This window comes from Salmo salar, chromosome ssa07 (assembly GCF_905237065.1).
Source record: "Salmo salar chromosome ssa07, Ssal_v3.1, whole genome shotgun sequence".
In the NCBI taxonomy this organism is placed as follows: domain Eukaryota; kingdom Metazoa; phylum Chordata; class Actinopteri; order Salmoniformes; family Salmonidae; genus Salmo; species Salmo salar.
The window spans coordinates 68,677,401-68,698,969 of record NC_059448.1 but is presented as its reverse complement, the minus strand read 5'-3'; the positions used below and the strand labels follow the sequence as shown (position 1 = coordinate 68,698,969).

Genomic DNA, 21,569 nt, shown 5'->3' with positions numbered 1-21,569 from the left:
TAATAAACGCTTAACAGGTGTAATGAACGCTGAACAGGTGTAATGAGCGCTGAACAGGTGTAATGAACACTGAACAGGTGTAATAAACGCTGAACAGGTGTAATGAACTGTTGAAATGAATGAAATAAATGAATTTACTCATTAACATGTTTTTACAAATAATTATATCCAACTATCACCTGTCCTGGAGAGAGAGGGAGAGAGGTTTCTAACTATCCTCGCTCCTCACCATGTAAATCTGACAGGAGAAAACATCAGGTTTCTAACTATCCTCGCCATGTAAATCTGACAGGAGAAAACATCAGGTTTCTAACTATCCTCACCATGTAAATCTGACAGGAGAAAACATCAGGTTTCTAACTATCCTCACCATGTAAATCTGACAGGAGAAAACATCAGGTTTCTAACTATCCTCACCATGTAAATCTGTCAGGAGAAAACATCAGGTTTCTAACTATCCTCACCATGTAAATCTGACAGGAGAAAACATCAGGTTTCTAACTATCCTCACCATGTAAATCTGACAGGAGAAAACATCAGGTTTCTAACTATCCTCACCATGTAAATCTGACAGGAGAAAACATCTGGTTTCTAACTATCCTCACCATGTAAATCTGACAGGAGAAAACATCAGGTTTCTAACTATCCTCACCATGTAAATCTGACAGGAGAAAACATCAGGTTTCTAACTATCCTCACCATGTAAATCTGACAGGAGAAAACATCAGGTTTCTAACTATCCTCACCATGTAAACCTGACAGGAGAAAACATCAGGTTTCTAAGTATCCTCGCCATGTAAATCTGACAGGAGAAAACATCAGGTTTCTAACTATCCTCACCATGTAAATCTGACAGGAGAAAACATCAGGTTTCTAACTATCCTCACCATGTAAATCTGACAGGAGAAAACATCAGGTTTCTAACTATCCTCACCATGTAAATCTGACAGGAGAAAACATCAGGTTTCTAACTATCCTCACCATGTAAATCTGACAGGAGAAAACATCAGGTTTCTAACTATCCTCACCATGTAAATCTGACAGGAGAAAACATCAGGTTTCTAACTATCCTCACCATGTAAATCTGACAGGAGAAAACATCAGGTTTCTAACTATCCTCACCATGTAAATCTGACAGGAGAAAACATCAGGTTTCTAACTATCCTCACCATGTAAATCTGACAGGAGAAAACATCAGGTTTCTAACTATACTAGCTGATCTATTCATTTAAGAACAGGTTTACATCGAAACCATAATGTTAGCCAAATTGTTTAGATTGTAAATCCAGGAAATAATTAAAGACACAGAAATTAGGCGTGATAAGGACAACTACACTCTAATTGTATAAAATCAGTGGATCCAACATGAATATAAAACATGAACACAGGAAAAATACAACAGTTTATATAATAGAGAATTCAAATATTGGCCAAGTGCCAGTCGGGCAACCTTAGCTTTTTCTGATTGGTCGTTTCTTGGAAGAAATACCATCTGTTTATTGGCTAGCCAGAGCAATTCTTCTGATTGTAGAAGAGCACAGCAATGTGATTGGCTGTGTAATAATCATATTGCAATACCCATAAGAAAATACAGTTTTACATTTCACGCTGTTTCATTCTATGATTTTATTACCTAAATAGTTTTTTATTTTATTGTAGCTCCTTTGTTGACAATTATTAAAGTGTACATTCATTGTGTTATTGCATTAATACAGTTTAAACAGTAGTTGTTGGGGAGAAGTTTCAAACATAAAAGTGGAATATTGGAATATGTCTGACAAGAGGAACAGTCCTGCTCAGTGTGAAAGCCAACACACACAGCCAAACACACACAGCTCCCTGTATTCTACAGCTGCACTGCTACAGCTTCACCTAGAGAAGAGAGACAGAAACAAACAGATTTAAGGGACAGGACAAACAAGACCAATGAATGATAACACATTTTATCTGTAAGACTCTCCTGACATAGCTGTCCCAATAGAGTCACTATAAACCAGAAACGAACTGGCCATAAGAAAGTTTGGGGCCAGATGGGCCGGTCCATCTTTAAGCACAGTGGCTGGTCTAAATTGGGAGTTTTGCAAAGAATAACTGAAAATACATGTAAATGTTGAAAAGAAAACCAGTCACATTATCAATCATCACAGATCACTGCACCTGTACATAGCCCATCTGTAAATAGCCCATCCAACTACCTCATCCCCATACTGTATTTATGTATTTATCTTGCTCCTTTGCACCCCAGTATCTGTACTTGCACATTCATCTTTTGCACATCTATCCCTCCAGTGTTTAATTGCTACTTTGTAATTATTTCGCCCCTATGGCCTATTTATTGCCTTACCTCCCTTATCTTACCTCATTTGCAAACACTGTATATAGACTTTTCTACTGTATTATTGACTGTATGTTTGTTTATTCCATGTGTAACTCTGTGTTGTTGTATATATCGAACTGCTTTGCTTTATCTCGGCCAGGTCGCAGTTGTAAATGAGAACTTGTTCTCAACTAGCCTACCTGGTTAAATAAAGGTGCATTTTTTTTAAATATATGTGCACATTCCTCGACTGATTTCAATACAAGATAAATACGTCACTCACACTAACGTCAGGTCCAGACTCCACAGACCACAGGTTGGGTTGATCCTCCACTTCCTCCTCGTCACCAGTGGGAAACCAACTAGGATAATATTACACAGACGGATTAGATTACATCAGATATTCATTGATTTATAGAATTGATTTGATATTTAAAAGTATTAGGGACGCTCCATCCGGAGACAACATTATATACTGCTCAAAAAATAAAGGGAACACTTAAACAACACATCCTAGATCTGAATGAAAGAAATAATCTTATTAAATACTTTTTCTTTACATAGTTGAATGTGCTGACAACAAAATCACACAAAAATAATCAATGGAAATCCAATTTATCAACCCATGGAGGTCTGGATTTGGAGTCACACTCAAAATTAAAGTGGAAAACCACACTACAGGCTGATCCAACTTTGATGTAATGTCCTTAAAACAAGTCAAAATGAGGCTCAGTAGTGTGTGTGGCCTCCACGTGCCTGTATGACCTCCCTACAACGCCTGGGCATGCTCCTGATGAGGTGGCGGATGGTCTCCTGAGGGATCTCCTCACAGACCTGGACTAAAGCATCCGCCAACTTCTGGACAGTCTGTGGTGCAACGTGGCGTTGGTGGATGGAGCGAGACATGATGTCCCAGATGTGCTCAATTGGATTCAGGTCTGGGGAACAAGCGGGCCAGTCCATAGCATCAATGCCTTCCTCTTGCAGGAACTACTGACACACTCCAGGCACATGAGGTCTAGCATTGTCTTGCATTAGGAGGAACCCAGGGCCAACCCCTCCAGCATATGGTCTCACAAGGGGTCTGAGGATCTCATCTCGGTACCTAATGGCAGTCAGGCTACCTCTGGCGAGCACATGGAGGGCTGTGCGGCCCCCCAAAGAAATGCCACCCCACACCTTGACTGACCCACCGCCAAACCGGTCATGCTGGAGGATGTTGCAGGCAGCAGAACGTTCTCCACGGTGTCTCCAGACTCTGTCACGTCTGTCACGTGCTCAGTGTGAACCTGCTTTCATCTGTGAAGAGCACAGGGCGCCAGTGGCGAATTTGCCAATCTTGGTGTTCTCTGGCAAATGCCAACCGTCCTGAACAGTGTTGGGCTGTAAGCACAACCCCCACCTGTGGACGTCGGGCCCTCATACCACCCTCATGGAGTCTGTTTCTGACCGTTTGAGCAGACACATGCACATTTGTGGCCTGCTGGAGGTCATTTTGCAGGGGCTCTGGCAGTGCTTCTCCTGCTCCTCCTTGCACAAAGGCGGAGGTAGCAGTCCTGCTGCTGGGTTGTTGCCCTCCTACGGCCTCCTCCACATCTCCTGATGTACTGGCTTGTCTCCTGGTAGCGCCTCCATGCTCTGGACACTACGCTGACAGACACAGCAAACCTTCTTGCCACAGCCCGCATTTGATGTGCCATCCTGGATGAGCTGCACTACCTGAGCCACTTGTGTGGGTTGTAGACTCCGTCTCATGCTACCACTAGAGTGAAAGCACCGCCAGCATTCAAAAGTGACCAAAACATCAGCCAGGAAGCATAGGAACTGAGAAGTGGTCTGTGGTCCCCACCTGCAGAACCACTCCTTTATTGGGGGTGTCTTGCTAATTGCCTATAATTTCCACATGTTGTCTATTCCATTTGCACAACAGCATGTGACATTTATTGTCAATCAGTGTTGCTTCCTAAGTGGACAGTTTGATTTCACAGAAGTGTGATTGACTTGGAGTTACATTGTGTTGTTTAAGTGTTCCCTTTATTTTTTTGAGCAGTGTATATGACCTCAGTTATATTACGCTGCCAGCTAGTAATACAGAGATGAACATCACAGAGATATTTAACATTAATACAGAGATCACGTGGTTAATGTGATACACATGTTCTACTGTAGTGTTTGACTGAGAGCCTGAAATCCAGACCTGTTTTGTGCTAACATCCCAGCTAGCGCATAAAGTTGCGGCCCTTGTCCTATTTGTGCTTGGACTTTAAAAAAGTTAAGCCAAAAAAAGCTACAACTTTTGTTAAAAGTATTATTGAAACATTCAGTGAACGTTTTAACGAACAAAAAAAAAAAATCCAAATAACCAATAATTCCGTTTCTCTGAGCATTAAAATAAAACCTCACAGGAAAATGTTCGGGGAACCATAGTAAGACATTCTCAGAACCTCCCTGGAACCATAGTAAGACATTCTCAGAAACGTCCCTGGAACCATAGTAAGATGTTCTCAGAACCTCCCTGGAACCATAGTAAGACGTTCTCAGAAACCTCCCTGGAACCATAGTAAGACGTTCTCAGAAACCTCCCTGGAACCATAGTAAGACGTTCTAAGAAACCTCCCTGGAACCATAGTAAGATGTTCTCAGAACCTCCCTGGAACCATAGTAAGACGTTCTCAGAAACCTCCCTGGAACCATAGTAAGATGTTCTCAGAAACCTCACTGGAACCATAGTAAGACGTTCTCAGAACCTCCCTGGAACCATAGTAAGACGTTCTCAGAAACCTCCCTGGAACCATAGTAAGACGTTCTCAGAAACCTCCCTGGAACCTAAAACTTAACGTTCCCAGAACAGGCTTTCAGAATTCCGTTTTACCGTTCAGCAAAGTTATTGATCCTCCCCAGAACCAATGGTAAACCAAAAATGTACGTTCCCACAACTTCAACAAACCAAATTCCCTGGTTGGGATTCCACTTCCTGTACTCCATGTCATATGCCAAATTATGTTGACAAGGAGTAGAATGACATCACAAATCAGACTGGCACCCAGGCTATGGAGATCCGTAGGGTTGAGAGCCTGTTTTGCGAGGGAGACTTGGCAAGACTTGTTTAGCAGGACCTGGCTAACTGTATACTTAGTAAGCAGGACCTGGCTAACTGGAGACTTGGATAGCAGGACCTGGCTAACTGGAGACTTGGTTAGCAGGACCTGGCTAACTGGAGACTTGGATAGCAGGACCTGGCTAACTGGAGACTTGGATAGCAGGACCTGGCTAGCTGGAGACTTGGATAGCAGGACCTGGCTAACTGGAGACTTGGATAGCAGGACCTGGCTAACTGGAGACTTGGATAGCAGGACCTGGCTAACTGGAGACTTGGTTAGCAGGACCTGGCTAACTGGAGACTTGGTTAGCAGGACCTGGCTAACTGGAGACTTGGTTAGCAGGACCTGGCTAACTGGAGACTTGGTTAGCAGGACCTGGCTAACTGGAGACTTGGTTAGCAGGACCTGGCTAACTGGAGACTTGGATAGCAGGACCTGGCTAACTGGAGACTTGGATAGCAGGACCTGGCTAACTGGAGACTTGGATAGCAGGACCTGGCTAACTGGAGACTTGGATAGCAGGACCTGGCTAACTGGAGACTTGGATAGCAGGACCTGGCTAACTGGAGACTTGGATAGCAGGACCTGGCTAACTGGAGACTTGGATAGCAGGACCTGGCTAACTGGAGACTTGGTTAGCAGGACCTGGCTAACTGGAGACTTGGTTAGCAGGACCTGGCTAACTGTAGACCTGGTTAGCAGGACCATGCTAACTGTAGACCTAAGTCGGGCTAACTGTAGACCTAAGTCGGGCTAACTGTAGACCTAAGTCGGGCTAACTGTAGACCTAAGTCGGGCTAACTGTAGACCAAAGTCGAGCTAACTGTAGACCTAAGTTGGGCTAACCGCACCTGGAGGTGAAGAGAGCGTTCTCGTTGATCATCTGGACTCTGAAGATGTTGACAGCCTTATAGACATCTATCACATCCTGGTACTTCTCCAGTAGAAGCCTGGAGAGAGAAACAGGTTAGAAAAGAGTCACTCCACAATATTACCACACTTGACAAGATTAAACACAACAATGTTTTGTGAGTTAAGTTGAGACACTATGAGTTGAGACACTATAAACCTCCATAGGCTATTAACTTCAAGATACCTGTAATATGTCCCTGTCTTGTCTTTCTGGTTCCTCTGGTCTGACTTCATGTCCTCTCCCCCCCACTGGTAGCAGGGGCAGGGGAAGAGGCTTAGCCAGGGGTAGAGGCAGGGCCTGGGGCCTGGTCTGGTCCTCTCTCCCAGGGGCAGGTTCTTTGCCAGGTAAGGTCTGAGCAGGGCTCTGGGCAGCAGAGACACTAGCCAGTAGATGGGCTCCTCATTCACAATGTCATGGAAGCTCTGGAGGTACTGATGCACGGCTGCAGAGGGCTGGATGGAGGACAGGTTCTGTAGGCAGGAGGAGGAGGAGGAGATGGAGGAGGAAGAGACAGGAAGTTTACTATGTGGTTATGGAAGGTCTGAAGGTACTGAAACACAGCTGCAGAGGGCTGGATGGAGGACCAGTTCTGTAGGCAGACGGAGGAGGAGGGAAAGCGAATTACATTTATTTGTCACATGCGCTGAATACAACTGGTGTAGACTTTACTGTGAAATGCTTACGAGCCCTTCCAAACGATGCAGAGTTAAAAAATAATAACACAAATAAAAGTAACAGGAGGAATAAAATAAATGTGGAGCTATATACAGGGAATACCAGTACCAGATCAATGTGGAGCTATATACAGGAAGTACCAGTAGTAGATCAATTTGGAGCTATATACAGGAAGTACCAGCACCAGATCAATGTGGAGCTATATACAGGGAATACCAGCACCAGATCAATTTGGAGCTATATACAGGGAATACCAGCACCAGATCAATGTGGAGCTATATACAGGTAGTACCAGTACCAGATCATTGTGGAGCTATATACAGGAAGTACCAGATCAATGTGGAGCTATATACAGGGAATACCAGTACCAGATCAATGTGGAGCTATATACAGGTAGTACCAGTACCAGATCAATTTGGAGCTATATACAGGGAGTACCAGTACCAGATCAATGTGGAGCTATATACAGGGAGTACCAGTACCAGATCAATGTGGAGCTATATACAGGGAACACCAGTACCAGATCATTGTGGAGCTATATACAGGAAGTACCAGATCAATGTGGAGCTATATACAGGGAATACCAGCACCAGATCAATGTGGAGCTGTATACAGGGAACACCAGTACCAGATCAATGTGGAGCTATATACAGGGAATACCAGTACCAGATCAATGTGGAGCTATATACAGGAAGTACCAGTACCAGATCAATGTGCAGAGGTATAAGGCATTTGAGGTTGATACAGTATGTACATGGAGGCAGGGTAAAGTGACTATGCATCAGGACAGATAATAGTAAGGTATTTGAAGTAGATACAGTTGAAGTCGGAAGTTTACATACACTTAGGTTATAGTCATTAAAACTTGTTTTTCAACCACTCCACAAATTTCTTGTCAACAAACTATAGTTTTGGCAGGTCGGTTAGGACATCTACTTTGTGCATGACACAAGTAATTTTTCCAACAATTGTTTACAAACAGATTTATTTCACTTATATCTATCTCACTGTATCACAATTCCAGTGGGTCAGAAGTTTACATACACTAAGTTGACTGTGCCTTTAAACACTTGGGAAAATTCCAGAAAATGATGTCATGGCTTTGGAAGCTTCTGATAGGCTAGTAGAAAGATGAGGAAGGGAAGCGCTACTAAGGTACACAATAGTACATTTTGGTAGACAGAAGGTGCTCTTTGGCAAAAGGGGTGAATTGGTCATCAAAAAGAAAGGAGGACCAAGGCACTCTTCATATAATTAATTAAAATACCTTTATTTGTATGGCATGTTCAATAGAAAAAGTTTTAAAAATCCGACGTGTTTCGCCTGCATGGCCTTCGTCAGGGAGTACAAAGAAATAATACAATGTCCTCTTTTGAACAGCTTTTCCAATTAGCCATAATTTGAAGAGGGAGTGGTTACAAAATTGATTGGACACACCTAGTAAGCAATACTATGCACATTAAAAAGTGAAATACTGTAGCTATGTTATCATAAAAATACAACTCCAAGCTAGAAGTATCAGAACACTTAGAAAGGTAGTTCTAACCTTAAATATGACTGGGAGAAGTGTGAAGAATAAGAAAGCAATATATTCCATAGTACACTAGAACACAGCCAAACATGAACAACAACAGTCTAAACATAGCTGAGGGCAATTGAGCAAATTGTCCACTAGATGACAGCAAATGGACTTATCACGACCCTACAGGAAGGGTGGGAAATCCATATCTTCATTTAAACCAGGGTACTTAGTGGCCTGTAGTTTATAAATCCCAAAACTTTCCCTTTGGTTTAACTGTTTAAGACGGTCCCCTTTTCTAATAGAGGCTGGAACATGATCAATACCCATAGCTTGTAGGGAGGCAGGGTTGCCATGGTGTAAGGACTTGTAGTGCCTTGCCATGGGGTAGTCTTTATTGCCTACCCGTATGGCATACTTGTGTTCCGCTAAGCGGTCTTGAAGGCGTCTCTTTGTCCGTCCAATTTAGAACACCTTGCACTGTGGACATTCCAATCTATAGATGACATGAGTGGTTTTGCAGTTAATGAAATGCTTGGCGTAATACTCCATTTTGGAAGCAGTCTCAACAAAACACTTTTTCTGTGCAATATTTCTGCAATGGTTGCACTGGTTACATTTAAAAGAGCCCTTGGGTTTGTGGTCGAACCAAGTTTTTTGAGAGTCATCCAGAAGATAACTGTGGACTGATAGGCTAATTTACATCATTTGAGTCAATTGGAGATATACTTGTGGATGTATTTCAAGGCCTACAAACTCAGTGCCTCTCCTGCAGCAAAGCACCCCCACAACATCATGCTGCCACCTTTTTTTATGGCGGTTTTGGAGCAGTGGCTTCTTCCTTGCTGAGTGGCCTTTCATGTTATGTCGATATAGGACTCGTTTTGCTGTGGATATAGATACTTTTCTACCCATTTTTTCCAGCATCTTCACCAGGTCCTTTGCTGTTGTTCTGGGATTAATTTGCACTTCTCGCACCAAAGTAAGTTCATCTCTAGGAGACAGAACACATCTCCTTCCTTAGCAGTATGACGGATGCGTACCTTCAGGCGTTTGGAAATTGCTCCCAAGGATGAAGCAGACTTGTGGAGGTCTACAATTTGTTTTCTGAGGTCTTGACTGATTTCTTTTGATTTTCCCATGATGTCAAGCAAAGAGACACTGAGTTTTAAGGTAGGCCTTTAAATAAATCCACAGGTACACCTCCAATTGACTAAAATGATGTCAATTAGCCTATCAGATGCTTCTAAAGCCATGACATCATTTTCAGGAATTTTCCAAGCTGTTTAAAGGCACAGTCAACTTAGTGTATGTAAACTTCTGACCCACTGGAATTGTGATACAGTGAGTTATAAGTGAAATAATCTTTCTGTAAACAATTGTTGGAAAAATGACTTGTGTCATGTGTAACAGGGTTGGTTATGTTTCCACTTGCCTCTAAAGAAATGTGTACTTAATGTTCAAGCATTCTCATTGGTTGGTTCAACTGATGACAATAAGGTGTGTTGTGATTGGCCCCGCTTGCAGATAGGGGGAGATTGCGAACGTCAGGTCTTCCCAGTATGAAAATGTGATGCAAGGGGTAGGTCACGTTCTGAATACTGTTTTATATTTTATATTTTACAATGTGTTCAAGTTTGCTGTACGTTACTGATTTATACATGTGTGGGTATATGGTACCTGTTAGGGATTGAGGGGCTTTCTGGAATGTGCTTTGGCATATGATTGCTGTAGATAAGTGTTAGCTAGCATACACCGTTGTAATGGTCACATAAGCCCACTGCTAACACAGTTGTCTTCATGCTACAGCTTTTGCCATCGACAGCCATCAGTATCATTAAGCCCTGCACAACTACCGTGCTGTTTCTCATTTAACAACAGGTATTTACACATGTTATATTTTGTATTGTATTTTTGTATTTTGTGACCCAGTATGAAAATGTGATGCTACAGATTTTGCCATCGACAGCCATCAGTATCATTAAGCCCTGCACAACTACCGTGCTGTTTCTCATTTAACAACAGGAATAAATGATGCTCAACTGGGACCACTGGCTGATGTGATTTATTAGGAAAAAAAAAACAACGCAAGGAGAGTACGCTATACATCTGTTACACATACACAAAGTAGATGTCCTAACCATCTTGCAATAACTATAGTTTGTTAACATAACCTAAGTGTATGTAAACTTCCGACTTCAACTGTATATACAGTGGGGCAAAAAAGTATTTAGTCAGTCACCAATTGTGCAAGTTCTCCCACTTAAAAAGATGAGAGAGGCCTGTAATTTTCATCATAGGTACACGTCAACTATGACAGACAAAATGAAAAAAAACTCCTGAAAATCACATTGTAGGATTTTTTATGAATTTATTTGCAAATTATGGTGGAAAATAAGTATTTGGTCACCTACAAACAAGCAAGATTTCTGGCTCTCACAGACCTGTAACTTCTTCTTTAAGAGGCTCCTCTGTCCTCCACTCGTTACCTGTATTAATGGCACCTGTTTGAACTTGTTTGAACTTGTTATCAGTATAAAAGACACCTGTCCACAACCTCAAACAGTCACACTCCAAACTCCACTATGGCCAAGACCAAAGAGCTGTCAAAGGACACCAGAAACAGAATTGTAGACCTGCACCAGGCTGGGAAGACTGAATCTGCAATAGGTAAGCAGCTTGGTTTGAAGAAATCAACTGTGGGAGCAATTATTAGGAAATGGAAGACATACAAGACCACTGATAATCTCCCTCGATCTGGGGCTCCACGCAAGATCTTCACCCAGTGGGGTCAAAATGATCACAAGAACCGTGAGCAAAAATCCCAGAACCACACGGGGGGACCTAGTGAATGACCTGCAGAGAGCTGGGACCAAAGTAACAAAGCCTACCATCAGTAACACACTACACTGCCAGGAACTCAAATCCTGCAGTGCCAGACGTGTCCCCCTGCTTAAGCCAGTACATGTCCAGGCCCGTCTCAAGTTTGCAAGAGAGCATTTGGATGATCCAGAAGAGGATTGGGAGAATGTCATATGGTCAGATGAAACCAAAATATAACTTTTTGGTAAAAACTCAACTTGTCGTGTTTGGAGGACAAAGAATGCTGAGTTGCATCCAAAGAACACCATACCTACTGTGAAGCATGGGGGTGGCAACATCATGCTTTGGGGCTGTTTTTCTGCAAAGGGACCAGGACGACTGATCCGTGTAAAGGAAAGAATGAATGGGGCCATGTATCGTGAGATTTTGAGTGAAAACCTCCTTCCATCAGCAAGGGCATTGAAGATGAAACGTGGCTGGGTCTTTCAGCATGACAATGATCCCAAACACACCGCCCGGGCAACGAAGGAGTGGCTTCGTAAGAAGCATTTCAAGGTCCTGGAGTGGCCTAGCCAGTCTTCAGATCTCAACCCCATAGAAAATCTTTGGAGGGAGTTGAAAGTCCGTGTTGCCCAGCGACAGCCCCAAAACATCACTGCTCTAGAGGAGATCTGCATGGAGGAATGGGCCAAAATACCAGCAACAGTGTGTGAAAACCTTGTGAAGACTTACAGAAAACATTTGACCTGTGTCATTGCCAACAAAGGGTGTATAACAAAGTATTGAGATAAACTTTGGTTATTGACCAAATACTTTTTTTCCACCATAATTTGCAAATTAATTCATAAAAAATCCTACAATGTGATTTTCTGGAATTTTTTTTCTATTTTTGTCTGTCATAGTTGAAGTGTACCTATGATGAAACTTACAGGCCTCTCATCTTTTTAAGTGGGAGAACTTGCACAATTGGTGGCTGACTAAATACTTTTTTGCCCCACTGTATATATATACACACACACACACACACACACACACACACACACACACACACCACAACAAGAGAGACAACACGACACTACATAAAATGAGACCTAAGACAGAAATTCTATGAATATTACCGCCGTTATTCCTTTTTCATCAATCAGAGAGGCATGTTTATTCTTGATTAAGAAATGTTTGTGAAGGTTTGGTATGGTTTGGCTATTATTAAGCTTTAGCTACTGCGTAATATACTGTATATTAAGATATATTCTCTTAAATTGTATATTAAGATATATTCTCTTAGATTGTATATTAAGATATATTATCTTAAATTGTATATTAAGAAATATTATCTTAAATGGTATATTAAGAATTTTTATCTTAAATTGTATATTAAGAAATATTATCTTAAATTTCATATTAAGATATATTATCTTAAATGGTATATTAAGGGTGATTGTTATAACAGCTTCTTACCAGGTGTGGTGGAGTTTGGTTCTGGGCCTCCTTCAGAGACTCCTGGTAGCGTTGATGTGTTCTCTGGAGAAACTGCATGATGTCTGGAGGACCCTGGACTGTTCTGATCAGCACCTGGCTCACACACACGCATACACACATTTACACACACAGAGCAACTTATCTTAAGATAGCTAGGGATGACAACCACGTATCACAGTCATAGTAAGTAAAACGTTACGGTATTTGTTTTATTTAATGTATTTTCTTTTCACCTGCAGCATGGTGATGACTCTGTCCAGGTATAGCATCTCCTGGTGGCAGAAGTCAGCATAGCAGTGGGCAGGCAGACGTCTGGAATACATCCCTCTGAGGAAGGCTGAGTAGAGGGTCTCATCTGCTACTCTCTTACTGGTCTCCCACAGGACGTCATAAATACTCACCTCTTCAACCAGCTCTGGGGGAGGGAGGGAGGAGAGAGAAAGATATATATATATATTTTTCATTGCTTTGGTGCAGTTTTCACAAGTATGTGGTACATTTTAGCAACGCTTTGTACGAAACTCAAAACAGTTAATCAAAAATACAGTTGTTTCAAAACTCTGAGAACATTTTTTATTTGACAATTACAACACATACAATCATACAGTCACTTATTCACCAAACTTAATCAGTGTTTCATCTAGAAATACATGTTTCACATTGCTAGTTATATAGCAGTTAATTCATCAGTGGGAAGTTAGCTACATTAAACTAGTTCTATAGCAGTTAATTCAACAGTAGGAAGTTAGCTACATTAAACTAGTTCTATAGCAGTTAATTCAACAGTGGGAAGTTAGCTACATTAAACTAGTTCTATAGCAGTTAATTCAACAGTGGGAAGTTAGCTACATTAAACTAGTTCTATAGCAGTTAATTCAACAGTGGGAAGTTAGCTACATTAAACTAGTTCTATAGCAGTTAATTCAACAGTGGGAAGTTAGCTACATTAAACTAGTTGATGCAGTTAATTCAACAGTGGGAAGTTAGCTACATTAAACTAGTTGATGCAGTTAATTCAACAGTAGGAAGTTAGCTACATTAAACTAGTTATATAGCAGTTAATTCAGCAGTGGGATGTTAGCTACATTAAACTAGTTATATAGCAGTTAATTCAACAGTGGGAAGTTAGCTACATTAAACTAGTTCTATAGCAGTTAATTCAACAGTGGGAAGTTAGCTACATTAAACTAGTTCTATAGCAGTTAATTCAACAGTGGGAAGTTAGCTACATTAAACTAGTTATATAGCAGTTAATTCAACAGTGGGAAGTTAGCTACATTAAACTAGTTCTATAGCAGTTAATTCAACAGTGGGAAGTTAGCTACATTAAACTAGTTCTATAGCAGTTAATTCAACAGTGGGAAGTTAGCTACATTAAACTAGTTCTATAGCAGTTAATTCAACAGTGGGATGTTAGCTACATTAAACTAGTTCTATAGCAGTTAATTCAACAGTGGGAAGTTAGCTACATTAAACTAGTTCTATAGCAGTTAATTCAACAGTGGGAAGTTAGCTACATTAAACTAGTTATATAGCAGTTAATTCAACAGTGGGATGTTAGCTACATTAAACTAGTTCTATAGCAGTTAATTCAACAGTGGGAAGTTAGCTACATTAAACTAGTTCTATAGCAGTTAATTCAACAGTAGGAAGTTAGCTACATTAAACTAGTTCTATAGCAGTTAATTCAACAGTGGGAAGTTAGCTACATTAAACTAGTTCTATAGCAGTTAATTCAACAGTGGGAAGTTAGCTACATTAAACTAGTTCTATAGCAGTTAATTCAACAGTAGGAAGTTAGCTACATTAAACTAGTTCTATAGCAGTTAATTCAACAGTGGGAAGTTAGCTACATTAAACTAGTTCTATAGCAGTTAATTCATCAGTGGGAAGTTAGCTACATTAAACTAGTTATATAGCAGTTAATTCAACAGTGGGAAGTTAGCTACATTAAACTAGTTGATGCAGTTAATTCAACAGTGGGAAGTTAGCTACATTAAACTAGTTCTATAGCAGTTAATTCAACAGTGTGTAACAGTTGTCGTCGGGAATGGAGGACCAAAACGCAGCAGGAATGTGGATGCTCATCTTGTTATTTATTTTTAAATAAAGAGAACACCCAAAATAACAAACGAAGAACGCACGAACAACAAAACAGTCTTGTCATGCTCACACAGGCAAAACAAGAAACAATCTCCCGCAACACCAAACCAAACAATTACCCATATATAGGACTCTCAATCAGAGGCAACGAGAAAGCACCTGCCTCCAATTGAGAGTCCAACCTCCCATCAACCTAAACATAGAAATACAACAAATCAGAAAGAACATAGAAATACAAAATATAGAACATAGACCAAAACCCGGAAATAATAAATCAAACACCCTACTACATAAATCACCACATAAACAAAATACCCTCTGCCACGTCCTGACCAAACTACAATAACAAATAACCCTTATACTGGTCAGGACGTGACAGTACCCCCCCCCAAAGGTGCAGACCCCGGATGCACCTCATAAATAAAAAAATAAAAAAAAAAACAACAACAACAAAAAATCCCCCTAAACTAAAGGGGAGGGAAGGGAGGGTGGCTGCCGTCACCGACGGCACTTGTGCTACACCCCCCTCCCCAACCCACCTATACAGGAGGTGGTTCTGGCTCCGGCCTACTGTCCTCCAGAATGCAGACAGACTTGCTCAGTTTCGGGCCGTACGCAGACTCCCATCGTTCCGGATCGTAGGCCGACCTCTTCCGTTCCACGCTGTAGGCAGACTCATTTGATACACAGTACACAGTTAATCATATTTAGTTCCGGATCGTCAACAGACTTACTCAGTTCCGGGTTGCTGATAGACTCCTTTGGTTCCGGGTCATAGGCAGACTCACCCGGTTCCGGGTCATAGGCAGACTCACCCGGTTCCGGGTCGCAGGCAGACTCCCCTCTGTTCCGGGTCGCAGGCAGACTCCCTCGGTTCCGGGTCGCAGGCAGACTCCCTCGGTTCCGGGTCGCAGGCAGACTCTCTCGGTTCCGGACTAGACACTGTTGCCGGATACTCTGGACTGCACACTGGTGCCGGATACTCTGGACTGCACACTGATGCCGGATACTCTGGACTGCACACTGTTACCGGACTCTCGAGGCTGGGCTGACGCACTGGAAGCCTGATGTGTGGTACTGGTACTGGATGTGCCAGTCTGGGGACACGCACCTCAGGGCTAGTGCGGAAGGCAGGGAACAGGCCGAGTCGGACTGGGTTGACGCACTAGAAGCCTGATGCGTTGTGCTGGTACTGGAGGTATCAGCCTGGGAACACGCACCTCAGGGCTAGTGCGGGGAGCGGGAACAGGCCGAGTCGGACTGGGTTGACGCACTGGAAGCCTGATGCGTTGTGCTGGTACTGGAGGTATCAGCCTGGGAACACGCACCTCAGGGCTAGTGCGGGGAGCGGGAACAGGACGAGTCGGACTGGGCTGACGCACTGGACCGTAGAGGCTTACTGGCGGTCTCGAGTGCAGAACTGGCATCGCTCTTACTGGCTGGATGCCCACTTCCCCCTGGCAAATGTGGGGCGCTGGTATTGCGCGTACCGGCCTAAAAATACTTGGCCTTGCCACAGTACCCATTACCCCGAAACACGGGACCTGTCCAGTCACTAGTTGCCCAAAAAAGGTACGGGGATTTGGCCTGGGGCTCACTCCTCGCCCAGCCAAACTACCCGTGTGCTCCCCCCCAAAAAAATCTTGGGGCTGCCTCTCGGGCTCCCTTAAATCTTCCACAGCCCTGGAAATGCCTCTCCTCAACTCTGCCCATGTCTCATTTTCCCAATCGTCCCTCCGTTGCTCCTTCCTCCGCTGCTTGGTCCTTATTTGGTGGGAGATTCTGTAACGGTTGTCGTCGGGAATGGAGGACCAAAACGCAGCAGGAATGTGGATGCTCATCTTGTTATTTATTTTTAAATAAAGAGAACACCCAAAATAACAAACGAAGAACGCACGAACAACAAAACAGTCTTGTCAGGCTCACACAGGCAAAACAAGAAACAATCTCCAAGTGGTGTCACGACTTCCGCTGAAGTCGGCTCCTCTCCTTGTTCAGGCGGCGTTCGGCGGTCGACGTCACCAGCTTTCTTGCCATCGCCGCTCCATTTTTCATGTATCCATTTGTTTTGTCTTGTTCCCTGCACACCTGGTTTTTATTCCCAATCACACTACATGTATTTATTCCTCTGTTCCCCCTTATGTCTTTGTGTGAAATTGTTTGTGTTACGTGTTTATTGTTGACGCGGTCAGACTGGTTTGTTTTTCCGTGTTATTTTCACGCAGATGTTTATTGTTAAACATAATTATTGTGACTGTTTTTCGCGTTTTGCACTTTTGCCTCAATAAAGTTAGTTTTTTTTGCCCCACAGATCTCTGCTCTCCTGCACCTGACTTCGCTGCCAGCACGCACACACCTGACAAAGTTATCTACATTAAACTAGTTCTTTGGCAGTTAGTTCAATGATGGGAAGTTAGCTACATTAAACTAGTTCTATAGCAGTTAATTCAACAGTGGGAAGTTAGCTACATTAAACTAGTTCTATAGCAGTTAATTCAACAGTGGGAAGTTAGCTACATTAAACTAGTTCTATAGCAGTTAGTTCAACAGTGGGAAGTTAGCTACATTAAACTAGTTCTATAGCAGTTAATTCAACAGTAGGAAGTTAGCTACATTAAACTAGTTATATAGCAGTTAATTCAACAGTGGGAAGTTAGCTACATTAAACTAGTTCTATAGCAGTTAATTCAACAGTAGGAAGTTAGCTACATTAAACTAGTTCTATAGCAGTTAATTCAACAGTGGGAAGTTAGCTACATTAAACTAGTTATATAGCAGTTAATTCAACAGTGGGAAGTTAGCTACATTAAACTAGTTGATGCAGTTGATTCAACAGTGGGAAGTTAGCTACATTAAACTAGTTCTATAGCAGTTAATTCAACAGTAGGAAGTTAGCTACATTAAACTAGTTCTATAGCAGTTAATTCAACAGTGGGAAGTTAGCTACATTAAACTAGTTCTATAGCAGTTAATTCAACAGTGGGAAGTTAGCTACATTAAACTAGTTCTATAGCAGTTAATTCAACAGTGGGAAGTTAGCTACATTAAACTAGTTCTATAGCAGTTAATTCAACAGTGGGAAGTTAGCTACATTAAACTAGTTATATAGCAGTTAATTCAACAGTAGGAAGTTAGCTACATTAAACTAGTTCTATAGCAGTTAATTCAACAGTAGGAAGTTAGCTACATTAAACTAGTTCTATAGCAGTTAATTCAACAGTAGGAAGTTAGCTACATTAAACTAGTTGATGCAGTTAATTCAACAGTGGGAAGTTAGCTACATTAAACTAGTTATATAGCAGTTAATTCAACAGTAGGAAGTTAGCTACATTAAACTAGTTGATGCAGTTACCAAAACAGCTGTATAGTTTGACTGGTAAAAGTTATTTCTGTTCTAATTTTAGATTTGAATAGCAGAGTAGACTAATAATATGCTCTACGTTTTTGTCGAAGCTACTGGGAAAGGGGTCAAAATAGCTGATTCAAAGTCACATTGTTTTGAGTGAACAGAATGTTGGAAGTCAGATTTAAAGTGGGAGATTTAAATAAAGGGAGCTTTATAATGTTGAAGATATCCCATTAAAGAGGAAGAGGTTTTCTAGGAGGACAAAAACCTTAACATTCCAGACAGATCAACATGTTTTAAAGTTTGAAATGGCATAGCATTCGCAAGTGTCATTAATCATCAGACAGCTGTCATCTTAATGTCAGAGTGCCAATCAACAAGTGTCACACCCTGACCTGAGAGAGCCTTTTTATGTCTCTATTTAGGTTTGGTCAGGGTGTGATTTGGGTGGGCATTCTATGTCCGTGTTTCTATGTTTGGGATTTCTTTGTTTCGGCCGGGTATGGCTCTCAATCAGGAACAGCTGTATATCGTTGTTGCTGATTGGGAGTCATACTTAGGCAGCCTGTTTTTCCCTTTGGGTTTTGTGGGTAGATGTTTTCTGTATAGCTACTTTGCCTTATGGAACTGTGTAGTCGTTGTTTTGTTTATTTTGTAAGTGTTAACTTTTCTCAATATTAAAAAGATGAGCATTCATATTCCCGCTGCGTTTTGGTCCTGTGTTCACGACGACCGTTACAGATCTACCCACCATATGAGGATCAAGCAGCGTGGGAACAAGGAGCAGAGGGTTCAGGATTCGTGGACTTGGGAGGAAATTCTGGACGGAAAGGGACCATGGAGACAAGCTGGGGAATATCGCCGCCCGAAAGAGGAACTGGAGGCAGCGAAAGCTGAGAGGCGGTGGTATGAGGCAAGGGAGCGCAGCAGGCATGAGAGGCAGCCCCAAAACATTTTTTTGGGGGGGCACACAAGAAGTTGTTCTGAGTCAGGAAGAAATTCTGAGCCAACTTTCCGTGCTTACAGGAGGCCGCGTGGTACTGGTCAGGCACCGTGTTATGCGGCAGAGCGCACGGTGTCCCCAGTACGTGTTGAGCGCCCGGTGCGCTACATCCCAGCTCCTAACACCTGCCGTGCGAGAGTGGGCATCGAGCCAGGACGGGTTGTGCAGGCCGTGCGCACCAGACCTCCAGTGCGTCTCCAGGACAAGGTCTATCCTGTGCCTGCACCCAGAACCAGGCCTCCTGCATGTCTCCCCAGCCTGGTGAGTCCTGTGCCTGCGCCCAGAGCCAGGCTTCCTGTATGTCTCCCCAGCCTGGTGAAGCCTGTGCCTGCTCCCAGAGCCAGGCTTCCTGCATGTCTCCCCAGCCTGGTGAAGCCTGTGCCTGCTCCCAGAGCCAGGCTTCCTGCATGTCTCCCCAGCCTGGTGAAGCCTGTGCCTTCTCCCAGAGCCAGGCCTCCTGCATGTCTCCCCAGCCTGGTGAGTCCTGTGCCTGCGCTCAGAACCAGGCCTCCTGCATGTCTCCCCAGCCTGGTGAGTCCTGTGCCTTCTCCCAGAGCCAGGCCTCCTGCATGTCTCCCCAGCCTGGTGAGTCCTGTGCCTGCGCCCAGAACCAGGCCTCCTGCATGTCTCCCCAGCCTGGTGAGTCCTGTGCCTGCGCCCAGAGCCAGGCCTCCTGCATGTCTCCCCAGCCTGGTGAGTCCTGTGCCTGTGCCTGCGCCCAGAGCCAGGCCTCCTGCATTTCTCCCCAGCCTGGTGAATCGTGTGCCTGCGCCCAGAGCCAGTCCGGAGCCGCCAGAGCCGCCCACCTGTCCGGAGCTGCCAGAGTCGCCCGCCTGTCCTGAGCTGCCAGAGTCGCCCGCCTGTCCGGAGCTGCCAGAGTCGCCCGCCTGTCCGGAGCTGCCAGAGTCTCCCGCCTGTCCGGAGCTGCCAGAGTCGCCCGCCTGTCCGGAGCTGCCAGAGTCGCCCGCCTGTCCGGCGCAGCCAGAGTCGCCCTCCAGTCCGGGGCCCACTGCGAGGGTCCGTGGTCGGCGGCAGGAGATCACGCTCTAGGGGAGCCAGTTAAACGGGGTCTGCATCCCACTCCAGAGCCTCCACCGCGGAGAAATGCCCAACCAGACCCTCCCATATAGGTTCAGGTTTTGCGGCCGGAGTCCACACCTTTGGAGGGGGGGTACTGTCACGCCCTGACCTGAGAGAGCCTTTATATGTCTCTATTTAGGTTTGGTCAGGGTGTGATTTGGGTGGGCATTCTATATCCGTGTTTCTATGTTGGGAGTCATACTTAGGCAGCCTGTTTTTCCTTTGGGTTTTGTGGGTAGATGTTTTCTGTATAGCTACTTTTCCTTATGGAACTGTGTAGTCGTTGTTTTGTTTATTTTGTAAGTGTTCACTTTTCTCAATATTAAAAAGATGAGCATTCATATTCCCGCTGCGTTTTGGTCCTGTGTTCATGACGACCATTACAACAAGGAGCTGCACCTGTAACTAACCACTATCAGACATCAGAAACTTCTTGATCTTTTAGATCTGTCTAGCCTAAGCAATGGGACAAAACAATCCTACCTCTCTCATGTGCTTTCTTCTGACTTGGTAATGCTGCTAAACCAGATCTAAAAGAAAATGAAAAAAAAAAAACATGAATTTAATTTAGTGTTAATATGGTCTCTGTAAGAACATGTCCAGATACAAGACAGTGTTGTCCTGCTACCTTGTCTCCATAGAACACACATAGAACCTCAGCTCTCCACAGGACACGTCATTCCAGCCCTGCCCACCTTTTGTCAAGGCAACAACAAATCACACTTCAGTTATTTCAATGTGCTCAGAGTGTGTGTGTGTGTGTGTGTGTGTGTGTGTGTGTGTGTGTGTGTGTGTGTGTGTGTGTGCGTACCTCCAGTGTGTAGCTCCATACAGTTCTCCCCCTGTCCAGAGTTACTGGGCTCATCCTCCTCCCAGTAAAAACGGTCAACAGCTGAGCCGTCACTCCACAGCCACACCTCCTCCTTATCACAGAAAAACATTGATTGATGGATTGAAAACACTTCATTGTTTTTAAACGAAAAGTACGTTGAGCTTTTGCCTGTGTAACCTGTAGACATTTGACAGATTGATTGACAGACTGACTGATGAATTATTGACCCAGTTTACCTGAGCTGCGTCGTAGCCTCCTATCCAGACCGGCTGGTATGTGTGTCTCCTGACCAGATCCTGGACAAACATCTGTTGACCAGGGCTGTGAACCGACACCAGGTTCCCTCTGTGCTGGGAGCAGTATGACTAGAGGGACAGC

General features: G+C 43.4%; 1 protein-coding gene across 2 annotated transcripts in view; it reads right to left on the bottom strand.

The window, feature by feature from the left end:
• Positions 1-1,578: 1,578 nt before the first annotated feature.
• Positions 1,579-21,569, bottom strand: part of LOC123743828 (uncharacterized) — a 39,234-nt gene continuing 19,243 nt past the window's right edge. Inside the window, exons 6-15 of one of the 2 annotated variants that reach the window (XM_045722505.1) lie at positions 21,428-21,556; positions 21,171-21,282; positions 20,988-21,054; positions 20,843-20,889; positions 13,061-13,242; positions 12,807-12,920; positions 6,515-6,801; positions 6,270-6,368; positions 2,601-2,679; positions 1,579-1,872 (exon numbers count right to left, since the gene is read on the bottom strand). In XM_045722505.1, coding sequence (XP_045578461.1) covers positions 1,861-1,872; positions 2,601-2,679; positions 6,270-6,368; positions 6,515-6,801; positions 12,807-12,920; positions 13,061-13,242; positions 20,843-20,889; positions 20,988-21,054; positions 21,171-21,282; positions 21,428-21,556 — 1,128 coding nt within the window. In that variant the 3' untranslated portion in view covers positions 1,579-1,860. The remainder of the gene's footprint in view (positions 1,873-2,600; positions 2,680-6,269; positions 6,369-6,514; positions 6,802-12,806; positions 12,921-13,060; positions 13,243-20,842; positions 20,890-20,987; positions 21,055-21,170; positions 21,283-21,427; positions 21,557-21,569) is intronic. The other variant, XM_045722506.1, reaches the window with a different exon arrangement.